The sequence below is a fragment of the Mirounga leonina genome, unplaced genomic scaffold (assembly GCF_011800145.1).
Source record: "Mirounga leonina isolate KUSES-001 unplaced genomic scaffold, KU_Mleo_1.0 Mir_170, whole genome shotgun sequence".
NCBI lineage: Eukaryota > Metazoa > Chordata > Mammalia > Carnivora > Phocidae > Mirounga > Mirounga leonina.
Genome location: NW_023270433.1, coordinates 46,536,259 through 46,548,734, shown reverse-complemented (window position 1 = coordinate 46,548,734; position 12,476 = coordinate 46,536,259). Strand labels below are relative to the sequence as shown.

General features: G+C 42.3%; 1 protein-coding gene across 1 annotated transcript in view; it reads left to right on the top strand.

The window, feature by feature from the left end:
* Positions 1 to 11,737, top strand: part of MTAP (methylthioadenosine phosphorylase) — a 45,563-nt gene extending 33,826 nt beyond the window's left edge. The window contains exons 6-8 of the mRNA XM_035016546.1: positions 2,909 to 3,148; positions 7,704 to 7,826; positions 10,231 to 11,737. Coding sequence (XP_034872437.1) covers positions 2,909 to 3,148; positions 7,704 to 7,826; positions 10,231 to 10,269 — 402 coding nt within the window. The 3' untranslated portion in view covers positions 10,270 to 11,737. The remainder of the gene's footprint in view (positions 1 to 2,908; positions 3,149 to 7,703; positions 7,827 to 10,230) is intronic.
* Positions 11,738 to 12,476: the final 739 nt, after the last annotated feature.

Sequence of the window (12,476 nt, the reverse complement as noted above, 5' to 3'; positions counted from 1 at the left end):
CCTGCCCCATGTAAGACTAAAGGAATGCTAGGAAAGGCGGTTTAAGAAAATGGGAAATGGGGCGCCTGGGTGGCTCAGTCATTAAGCGTCTGCCTTCGGCTCGGGTCATGATCCCAGGGTCCTGGGATCGAGCCCCACATCGGGCTCCCTGCTCAGTGGGGAGTCTGCTTCTCCCTCTGCCTCTCCTGCTCCCCCTGCTTGTGCTTGTGCTCTCTCTCTCTCTCTCTGTGTCAAATAAATAATTAAAAAAAAAAAAGGAAAATGGGAAAAATAAGCCTTGGCATATAACTTTATTCCTACATACTCTGAAAGAGATTTGTAAATATTGTCCAGAAATATAGAGTAGATGGTGCTGCCCCTTGGCAATTATCACTTTAACTTAAAACATTCACATGACCTTTCATGTACGGATGAGGAAGGATTGTCAAGGTGAATTGTCAAGTGGTGAACAAGATTTCCGCCACCTGTGTTACATATAAAGAGGTAAATATGACAATATTAACCTGCAGATAGAGTGTTTTTAGAAAATTGACCCAAAGAGGGGCGCCTGGGTGGCTGAGTCGGTTAAGCATCTGCCTTTGGCTCAGGTCGTGATCCCAGGATCCTGGGATTGAGCCCTGCATCGGGCTCCCTGCTCAGTCAGTGGAGAGCCTTCTTCTCCCTCTCCCTCTGCCTGCCGCTCTCCCTGCTTGTGCTCTCTCTCTCACTATGTGTCAAATAAATAAAAATAAATAAAATCTTTAGAAAATTGACCCAAAGAAACTGGTGGTTTCCCTTGGGGAGGTGAACTGGTTCGCTAGAACATGGGTAGAAAAAACATTTGTCACATATGTGGGGTTAATATTTTGTCCCATGTCACTTCTACCCCCAAAATATTTTCACCTCTAGTCATTTTAGGAGGTAATCAGAAGCACAGTCTTTCAAAGTCTGGACACATAAAATATATTTAGCTTGGTGATCTAATATTGCTAATACATTTGAAGGATGGTGGTAGATTCAGGAGTTCCATTATCATTGCTCAGAACATGCAAATGAAAGCATCTTTGCCTCAGACCCAGAGATCTCTCAGCCTGTGGTTTGTATTGCTGGTTGCTGGTACATCATGTTGGAGTTGTCCGTTCTTGTGGTTGTGGGGGTGCAAAGTGCTGGTTCAAGTGACTGAGACCCCAGGGTCTGTCTCTGTGGCTGGTCCGCATCCATAATCCTTCACTTCCTCCTCCTCACCATCATGGCACCCCCCTCCCAGGGTGACATGAGAACTTAACATGCCGCAGTCCAGTGTACAAGGTAGTTATGATATTCCTCCAGTCATTTCTGGAAATACTGAAGTTTGGCCAAGATACACAGCTTGGTTATTCAGGATTTTAAAAGACATTTAATGAAGATGGGACTGGGCTGGCTATATTTTAATTTGGGGGTGGGAGAGGTAGAGGTGAAGGAAGAGTGATTTAGGCCCTCGAATGTATAACCTGTACTCGAGGGGAAAGTTTTTATTAAGCATAATCTTATTTTCAGCATATGTAGTATAAACAAACATGATATAATATCAACTATTCATTGTGACTTGTCACGCTTCTAAATTTGGTGTTGCCAAGGCTCTTATTAAAATTCTTTCTCCCATTGCTATAGCATAATGAAAATTATTTTTAGAGAAACAGGTTAATTTGCTTATGTGGTTCCAGCATGTGCAGGCTAGACTTTGGCCTGAATTGGAGCCTTTATTGACACTGAGTCACACCGCTTTATATATAAAGCACCCCAGGAGTCTGTGCCAGTTACTTGGCAAACAAGGGTAGAAGGTGCCAGTGTTAGTAATTGTTAGAAGACTGATTTAGCTTGTATCCAGTGTTTTAAAGTGTGCCCAACACAATTCTGTGCTGTATTATTCCTTAGCTCATTTAATCCTCACCGTACTTCTGTAATATAATCTCATTATTCCCATTTTACAGATGAGAAAATGAAAACATACAAAAATTAAGTGAAGTTTTGGCAGTGCTTAAGTGGGTTAACAGTTAATTTTTTTTAATTAAAAAGGAATGTTGAAACACAGGCTAGAAATTAATAACTTGAGGATTAGATGTGTGTTATTAATTAGTCACTGGAAAAAGTGATCAAACTTTTAAATAATGTTTTTAAAACCCATGTGTGGCCTTGCCATTAAAGTAAGATGCCATGATAAGTTTATCCCTAGAGAGAAAAAACCAGCACATCCCCGTTCTGGTTTTGTTTTTGGGAGAGACAACAGGCAAAAGAGATTATGAAGAAATCACTTTCCCTTTTTTTGGAGGTGGGGAGAGGGAGAGAGAATCTTAAGCAGGCTCCACACCCAGTTCGGAGCCAGCCACAGGGCTCGATCTCATAACCCTGAGATCATGACCTGAGCCAAGATTATGAGTTAGCCGCTTAACCAGCTGAGCCACCCAGGTACCCCAGAAATCATTTTCTAACCAAAAAAAGCTTCTCTGAAAGTCTTCAGATTTTGTGTGAAAGAGCTTGGAAACTGTTCTCAGCATGTCTTTGAGGAGATGTGAATAGGATCGGCACCATAGCTCACCCTGGAGGGTGAAGGGCTCAGACTCAAGTCCATGTTCGCAACCCAGCTTAGTCTTCTTCAAGCTGTTAAGAAATAAGTGAAATGAGTATAAACAAATGCCTGGCGTAGAGAAGAAGCTCACTGTTCGCTCTGGTAGCTGTAAGCTGTGTGTGCAAGGGGCCGGGGGAACAGGGTTATGTGAGGGGGTTCGGATCTAGATCTTCCAGGCTCTGTCTGGGGGCCTGCAGGTACTAGCCATTTGTAGTAAGAATCTTGAAGTAATTAACTTGGCAAACATCAGGGGGAAAAAAAACAAAATAGTAAGCTGTTAACTCATGTTTGTATTTTCTGAGTGTGTGGTTCTTTGTTTTCTAGGTCCTCATAGAGACTGCTAAAAAGTTAGGACTCCGGTGCCACTCAAAAGGCACAGTGGTCACAATCGAGGGACCTCGTTTTAGCTCCCGGGCAGAAAGCTTTATGTTCCGCACCTGGGGGGCGGATGTTATCAACATGACCACGGTTCCAGAGGTGGTTCTCGCTAAGGAGGCTGGGATTTGCTATGCGAGTATTGCCATGGCAACAGATTATGACTGCTGGAAGGAGCACGAGGAAGCGGTAGGTGGAATTCTCTTCCCAACATGTAAAGCCCCGTGGGAGCCTTTGAGAGAGTGTCTTCACCATTTGTTCTACTATATTCCTTCCGGAAAATGCCTTTCTGCCAGGTTTTAAAGTCAGCTCTGTATGTGGTCAGGTATTTTCTTTATAGTTCTCGTTGGAAGATACAAACAAAGATCTCCACAGAGAAGAAAAAGACACTTTTATCCACGGATAAACAGTAATTGTGGACATGTAGGTGTGGTGCGAATCATATGGAGACTTGGGCCTTGTTTTAAGGATGAAAGTGTGTTTGGGTTCTAATTTCCTTATCCTGTGCTACTGGTTATTTGTGTTTTCAAAGGGAAAGACCTATTACCTCTGCCTGGTAAGAGGCCTCTATATTCATACCTGTCTGTTGAACCTACCACGACTGCATGCTGTTGGTGTAGGAATATGACAGCCGACAGACAAGCCTGTGAGGAGTGAATATTCTGAGGCCTTTGGGGGGGCAAGGGGGTGCAGAGATCAAGCCAACCAGTGTAAGAAAGCTCAGGGTTATAAAGAGATAGTGTGGTGAGAACCACATACCCAGTTGGCCCAACCCAAGATTTGAAGTCTGGGAGGCCTTTCCGGTGGAAGGGTGGTGGGAAAGACAGGCCCGCTTGGCGGGGAGTGGAGGGAGGGAGGGAGGGAGGGAGGCAGCACCGTGTAGACTATGTACATATTTCAGAGGGAAGGTCAGTGAGGGGTTCTGGGCAGGAAAGACAGCGAGGTCCAGCTGGTATGTGAAGACACTGACCACTTCAGTCAGGCTTCCAGAATAAATATGCTCGCTGTGGAAAACTTCCAACATTGGCAAAAGGAGAGAGGCTAGTATAATGAACCCCCAGTTACCCATCATGTAGCTTTACCAGCCACAGCCAGTCTTGTGTCCTGTGTATGTTCCTACTCACTTCCCTCTTGAAGTAAATATTTTTCCAGAAGGCCTTTTTAAAAAAAAAAAATAATAATAATAGGCGCCTGGGTGGCTCAGTCGTTAAGCGTCTGCCTTCGGCTCAGGTCATGATCCCAGGGTCCTGGGATCGAGTCCCACATCGGGCTCCGTGCTCCGCGGGAAGCCTGCTTCTCCCTCTCCCACTCCCCCTGCTTGTGTTCCCTCTCTCGCTGTGTCTCTCTCTGTCAAATAAATAAAATCTTTTAAAAAAAATAATAACAAAATAACTACAATACCACTATTGTACCAAAAAATATTAATTCCTTAGCGTAACCAAATGTCCAGACTGTTTACATTTTCCTTGTCTCATATAACCGTTCAGATCAGGGTCCCTTATAATCCACATATTGCATTTAAATGATCTGCCTCTTAAATCTCTTTTCATCTAATATTCCCCTGTCTTTTCACTCCTGGCATTTCACTTGAAGAAACTGGATCATTTGTCTTATCCCCTGTCTCATTTTAATTAATTAATTAATTTATTTTTTTATTCTTATGTTAATCCCCATACATTACATCATTAGTTTTAGATGAAGTGTTCCATGATTCATTGTTTGTGCACAACACCCAGTGCTCCATGCAGAATGTGCCCTCCTCAATACCCACCCCCAGGCTAACCCATCCTCCCACCCCCCTCCCCTCTAGAACCCTCAGTTCGTTTTTCAGAGTCCATCGTCTCTCATGGTTCGTCTACCCCTCCGATTTCCCCCGCTTCATTCTTCCCCTCCCTGTCTCATTTTAAAATAGAGAAAGGGAAGGGGGGCACCTGGGTGACTCGGTTGAGCGTCTGACTCTTAATTGCAGCTCGGGTCATGATCTCAGGATCATGGGATCGAGCCCCACATCAGGCTTGCCGCTCAGCATGTAGTCTGCTAGAGATTCTCTCTCTCCCTCGCCCTCTGCCCCACCCTCTGCTTGTGTGCACGCTCTCTCTCTCAAATAAATAAATAAAAATATTTAAAATGGAGAAAGGGACAAAATTACAGTCAAGGGGTTTTAAAGTGAACAAGTGCAGGGGTGGCTGTTGGGAGCACATTTATGGGAGGTGACCTCTTCTCCAAGATGACCCTTCCCACCGTCTCAGAGCTGCTTGTCGTGCTGTCCATTGTCATGGAAGACAGTAAGGTACCCTTGCTGTCAGTCCATCTGTGTATATGGAGTTTGGGTTGTACTTGAACACAGGTTCTTTGTTTTGTGTGAGTACCTTGTCCCGACTCCTCAGTGTAATAAACCGTTGCTAACTACTAGGATATTTTGTGTGCAAGAAACTTCCAGATCCTGACACAGCATAATCTCTGACTTGGCAGCTCTGGTCACCTAAGGGACAGCTCAGCCTCATGGTGGTGAGAAGCAGCCTCCAATTAGCAGGAGGCTCCAGTCTCTGCCGCTCCCCGAGAGCAGGTTGCTTCCTGCCTGTGGCTTTCTGCTCAGTCTAGAAACATCTGTCTCCCCTGCAGAGCACGTGGTGCTTTCCTTTACTACATGAGATTTGGAAAGCAGGCAGTTAGAGCCCCTTGAGTTGAAAGCAGAGACGCTAAGCCGTGTGTAAGTGGTAAGGCATGAAGGCAGATAATGCTAAATGCCACAAGAAAAGCACAGGCGAAAATCGCATCCTCAGCCAGCCGTGTGTGTCACCCTGCTTTAAACCAGACGTGCAGTGTGGCCTGGTACAAAGATTTTCGAGTTGCCTATACCCACCTTCAGATTCCTGTTACTCCACTTCCTTGTAACACGGGGCAAGTTCGTTGATCCATTTACTCTTCTGTGGGATGGAGCCAGAGGTGAGGGGTGGAGGTTGTTTACTTACAGTTCTTACCTTGCGGGGTTTCTGGGAGAGTGAAACCAAATTCGATACGTAGAGCAGCCCCTATAGAGCTGGCTCCTGAGAAGGCGGTCATCACATGCCAGCTATGATGCAGGGGGGTGGCGCAGAAATGTTTGAGAAGAAAACTGGACATTTGATCTGGGCATTCAACAGAGGGTTAGATTTTACTGTGAGGAGGTTAGTAGAACAGGCATTTTGGGACGAGAAAAGAGCAATCAGAGTCTGTATAGAAATATCAGTCAAAGGAAGGTTAACTGTCTGCCTTCAGCTCGGGTCATGATCTCAAGGTCCTGGGATCGAGTCCCACATCGGGCTCCCTGCTCAGCGGGGAGTCTGCTTCTGCCTCTGCTTCTGCCCCTCCCCCCCCCACTCATGCTCTCTCTCTTGCTCTCAAATAAATAAATAAATAAAATCTTAAAAAAAAAAAGAAATATCAGTCAAAGGAAAAGCATAAGGAAAAAAAGTAAATATAAGGTGAATTTCTTGGATGCTTCATGAGCCTGCATCAGAAGACTGCTTAAAGCGTGCCTCTGCGTGTACTTGCGAGCACCCAGCTGCTCACTGCAGGGTGTTCCCACAGCAGTGGGACTCCCATCTGCTACAGTGCCCATCAGTTTTTTCTGAACACACCTCAGTGTTTGTGGGACTTTATATAAACTCCAGGAAATAGAAAGAAAGGTGTAATCTTTGTGCCCCTGAACCTCAGATACTCTCTAAGTATAGTGAGGTGTGACGAGTACTCCACCTCTGATCATTTTACATTCACAACTTTTTTTTCAACATCCTTATGAAGCAATTTCAGTCATATACAAAAGTCGACGACGGTATGAGCTTTTGTAAATCAACATGCAGCTTCAACTATAAACATATCAGCTTAGGACCAATTATATTTCATCTGGACTCTGATCCATGATTTTATCCATAAACATCTAACATAACCCCATTATCACTGTCACATTCCAACAGTAATTCCTTAATATATCGAAGCACAGTTCACGTTTCTAGCTATCTCAAATATCACAATTTTTTACTTCCAAGTGTTCTGAAAAGAAACTAGGTCATCTGTCCTGTAGAGTTTCCCATAGGAAATTTTCTGGATCACTGAAATCATCTCCTTGGGGGTAGTTTGACAGATTTCTCTGTCGTCTGTATTTTCTGTAAACTGACAGCTGGTTCCAGAGAGTTCATCCAATTCAGATGTCAAAACCAGTGTTTAGTTTTCCTGTCAGGAAGCTCATTAAAGTGGATTGTTTGTTCGGTTTGGGATTTTTTTGTTGTTCTGTGATGTTAGCCGCCCATCCATTAATTTATTGGGAGCTGTAGAAATGATGATACTCTGATTCCAGCATTTCTCTTTATTAGCTCGAAGACTTCTCTAAAGAGCAATGTGCTTATCTTGTGATTGGTGAGCCAGTGTGGAAACAATTTTAAGACTGGAATCCATTTTACTGTGGATGTGAGGAGAATTAGCCACATCTTTCCAGACCATGCTAACACATTATACATCTGAGATAGTTTCTCAGACATTATATTGAAAACAGCAGTGCTTTTCAGAGATGTCATTGGGTTTCTCCAAGGCACCCCCCCTGCCCCCACCCCGGGAACGAGCCTGCCTTGAAAAATGCAGAGCTGGTGCTCAGGGGATTGGAATTGGAATAAACTGACTTTATAGATCAGGTAGGAACTCAGGAAAATGTTCTGCGGAGAGCAGTGGGATTGTAAATTGCTCGTAACATCCTGTGCTGTTTTTCTAGGTTTCGGTGGACCGGGTCTTAAAGACCCTGAAAGAAAATGCCAATAAAGCCAAAAGTTTACTCCTCACTACCATACCTCAGATAGGGTCCATGGAATGGTCAGAAACCCTCCATAACCTGAAGGTAAGTACCCTCAGCCATCTGCAAGCAGATGCTTCCATAGACCGTCAGCTGCCTTTTTCTCTTACTTGCATTTCATCCTTGGTCCAGCTCATTGTGTGTTTTATACTAGTCTAGAAGTTCTCTACAAGTTTTCATGCTCTTTACTACCATACTAACCATTGTGAAATTGAGTAGTTACATATTTTGGCGAGTAATGCAAGACTGTTGAAAGTTCAGGTGGTGAGAGTTTTAGTATCTCGTCTGCCAGGCTCTTAACATTGTCATGCTTTGCAGGGTATCCCTAAGTCATACTTCAGAAGGTTGATAGTGCTTGTTCTGTACGTGGCTTACATTGCTGACAAAGCGGTTTGCTCTTTGGCAGACCCAGGCAAAGTGTTGGCAGCCTTTAAAGCCAAAATACTAATAGCAATACCAAAACAGTGCCAGGGAATGTCTACTTAGTGTTGATGTTGTATCAGACTAAGACAGTGATTAATGATAAACATGGGATGGGTTGTAGACTGGTAGCTTTTCAACTCTAGTAGTAATTCCCAGAATATAATTTAAACTGAGTGCTAAGCTCAGAGACGCATGATTTTTATTTGGACATTTTGTGACTCTCTTGACTAGCCACACTGGATAAGGAGTTGCCTCAAATCGATTGGATATTACATTCCCCTAGTATCCAGAGAAGGTGGCTAGCATGTCCTAAGGTCTAGCTCATACCTATACTCTTGGGTCTTATGACAAGTAGTTGAGAGAGGATTTGAAAAGTTGATAAAAGCCCTCCCTACCTGACCTGCTACCCCTAAGGAGCTCTGGAATGAGAGCCACAATTTTAGTGTGGTGAAGACACTATGTGGTGGTCAGTGACTGATAGCTGCTGGGCATTGAGGAGCCATGATTTTAGTGGATACCGTGTGCATGGTGGAAGTGCTCCAGCCCAGCCGGTTTCCAGCTATCTGTACAAAACCCCTGAGAGATACACAGGGCCTGTTCTTGCAAGCAGATACGGCAGGCTGCAGTACTCACCCCTGTAACAGGTTTTTCTCTCCGCCCTACGCACTGGCAAAGTCAGGAATATTGGAACTTGTATTCCATTTTTTTCCCACCAGACTTTAAGCCCATAAGGGACAGGAAACACATGTGTTGGTTTCAACCTCTATACCTAGGAGGAGCTAAATGTTCTTTAATGAGTAAATGATAGCCCCTCTTTCCCCCATGAAGTTCGCATCATAACTGAAATACAGGCAAGCCTTTATTATGAATGTGAAACAAATTAATTTCTAAGAATTGAGGAAAGTCCGTTTCAAGTGGAAACCGTTACATTTCCCTGAGTGCAGGGCAACAGGAACAGGAGGACGTTAGCTTGTCTAAATAAGCACGCTATTGATTATGGGAAGTATGACTCATACTTCTGCTGCTGCAGAGGCTAATGTCACTGGCAACATGTGATGGGTTGTTCTTTTGTTTGGGGGTTTGTTTTGTTTTGTTTTGTTTTAGGTTTTCCAACTGACCCCATTTGACCATAGTCTTTTGAATTTGAAGATAATTTCTCAAGCAATAAATGTATTATTTCAGCTTCATTTTTAAGTAAAAAAATGCTAGGATGGTAGAAATCCATGTGCTCCTTCTGTGAAGTTTCTGGAAGTATGTAAAAATAGTGTGCTTCTGTATGGATGCATTTTTAAAGAGAGTTAATATGTGTAGCTTTCCTCAGATTCTCAAAGAGATACATGATCTAAAGAAAGAAAATGAAGAATTGCTGCTCTAGATGATACTGAGAATCATGGCCTCCATTCTGTCGCATTAAGGAACACCCTACTAATAACCCCTTATTCTGGGGTAGCGTGTTCAGTCCCCTCTACACTGAGGTGTGTATCGTCCATTCACTCATTCATTTCAGAAACACTCAGCACCCACTGTGTGGCCAGCTGTGGTTTACAAAGATAGATAAGACTTGCAGTGATGAAGATGATCCTATTAGGTTTAGAGATACTAATGTACTAAGATTTCAAGGATTTTTTTTCCAGTGGGATAAGGTTAATGACAGAGGTTGATTTACATTAATCCAGGCTGGAGGTTGGTGTATAAAATGTATCCTAGTGGATGTGCAAGGGGCCGGAGGTCCAGGAGAATCTGAACAGCCTTCTTGAGATAAGCACTACTCACTTTACAAGAAAGGAGAGAGAGGAATTAAGAGTTAGGGGCGATGTCGCAAGTCCCACACCTGGTTGGTTGGTTTTAAGGTTTGGTGAACAGGAAAATTTCCTGGGGAGTTTACTGAAAGTGTGTATACCGTGAGTCCTTGGTCTCTGAAATCAAAATCTGGTTTTTTGTAAGTACTCCTGGTGATTATCCTGATCTTCAGAATCACTTCCTATAGCAAATGCTTGGTTAACTGTGCCTGTTTTCTTCCTTTTAGAATATGGCCCAGTTTTCTGTTTTATTACCAAGACATTAAACGAGCACTGCTGCCTAGGAGACAAGAAGACTTTCTAATTTCAGCCATTTGAGAAATTTCAGCTTAACTTGGAAAAAACATGGAAAAGACATGCAGCTCTCATGCCCTCACCTGTTAAGGAGAAGAACATGATAAGACAAGAAGACATGCACTTATCAGAGATGCCTTCTAGAAGGCTTAGGCTGCTTCAGAAAATGACCAATGAACATGTGGAAAAATTCTGACACTTTAGAAAAAAAGATTAGACCCCATTTATCCTTCCCCCAGTAAATTTGTAATAATAAAGGGTGGGAGGTAACATCCAGTTCCCTATGTTACCAAGGAAATATGAAGAAGAAATGGGAATTCTTAGGCTGTTTATTGGTGTGACTATAAATTTGTACAGTCTTTTTGGAGGGCAGTTTGCTAAAATGTATCAAAGGCTTAAAAATACTTAGACCCTTTGTGCTGGTTACGCTACTCCTAGGAATTTATCTTTAAAAAATTATCAGAGATACAAAGAATTATGTATAAAGAAGGATGTCTAATATACCATTAGTTATAATAGTAAATATTCAGAACAATCTGAATATCCAACAGTTGGAGGTAAATTACGGCCTACTTCTAATTGGATTGTGGAGCAGTCAACTGAGGATCATGTTTTCACATAATATTTAATGTCCTAAAGAAATGGCTGCTCTATAATATGAAAGGAAGAAAGGATATATCGCACACATTTTCCACTGCTAATTTTGTTTTAAAGTTCTACATTAATGTACAAAAAGACCAGAAATGGATATATAATCTTTTGTTACTGTATTTGGGGTTGGGTCACTGAATCATTTTAATTTTCTATTTTTCTGTGTCTTCACGTTTTTCTACAATGAATATAATCAAATAATAAAGTTGTCTTAAAAATAAAAAGATCCAGTTCTTGAAAACAACTGATGTGAAGCAAAGTTTAAGATGGTAGTTCTAAGAGGAGTTCTGTTTGGGTTCTGTCTTCATTGTATTAAAAAAGAGGATCATTAATAACTGTACAGTGAGAACAATACTTGGGCCTGCAACAACTTGAGAATAACTGGGTGTTTAATCCTCAGAGAGTCTGAAACTCTGTAAGAGACTACAGACACACATGCTCGTGTGTCAGGTATTTTTAAAATTAATAATTGACCTTTGTTTCTACTTTTTATGAGTCGATGAATTATTTTACATGAGTTAATGGTTTGGAATTTTTCATAAAACGGAAGCTTGCTTCTTTCTCTTTTTGTTGTTCATTTTATAGGAGTGTGTTTTGTTTTCTCTCGCAGGGAGAGCCTTTTTTTCCCTCAGAGATACTACTATTCACTGTGGCCTGTTACTGGGTCCTTTAGTCATGTAGCTTGTCTGTTTAAAGAATCTGTAAAGTCTGTGTTTGTGTCTAGGAGACTGTCCTCGAGATAATAAGCTGCTAATTGTAAACAACAAAATAAAGTGGTTAACCCCCCCGCCCAGCATTAATATTGAGCTGTTTGGGTTACGTGGGATTATGATTCTCGAATTCCCCAGTGCAGGGATCCAACCCCGGCTGCACATTAGAGATACACAGATGATATAACGGACCTGAACCCAGAACTCCCTGACTCTGTAAGCCCTGATCCACTACTCTGTAATACTATATATACACCTTTTTCCTTCGTTCTTAGTACATGTCTGAGGATGTCAAGGCAAAAACATGTGGGCATTTTTCTTGCTGCCTTCAGAAAGTACAGTTCTGCCCCAGCAGCTTTCAGGGGTGTCTCTTGATTCAATAACCTTTTCTAGCAACCTCATTTTCAGACTTCTCATATGGAGTATACTTCTCTTCTGTTGTTGTTACCCGTCAGCCACTCCTTATACAAAGCCAATGTATTCTTCCAGACACCTCATTCTTGAGGACTTTGCTGACCATTTCTTCCTGGATTGCTTTTTACTTACATCATCTTTCACTTTTTTTTTTTTTAAGCTATAAAATTAAGTAAACGGTGATCAGTTTGAGTATTTCAGAGTTAACCCAGTGGATTATGGGCATAATGGAAAGTTGTAGCTTAGTGACTTAGCCCTTTGGAAGAGTGCCAAGTTACTGATAAGTGCATTTGCATCTACTTAGAAAATGTTATTGGTAATGCATTGTTTTTCATAATTTTGTGGATGAACCAGAATAGTTCATATGTAGAGTGTTAACCAAAAAAAGATGGAGAAGGCTGGAA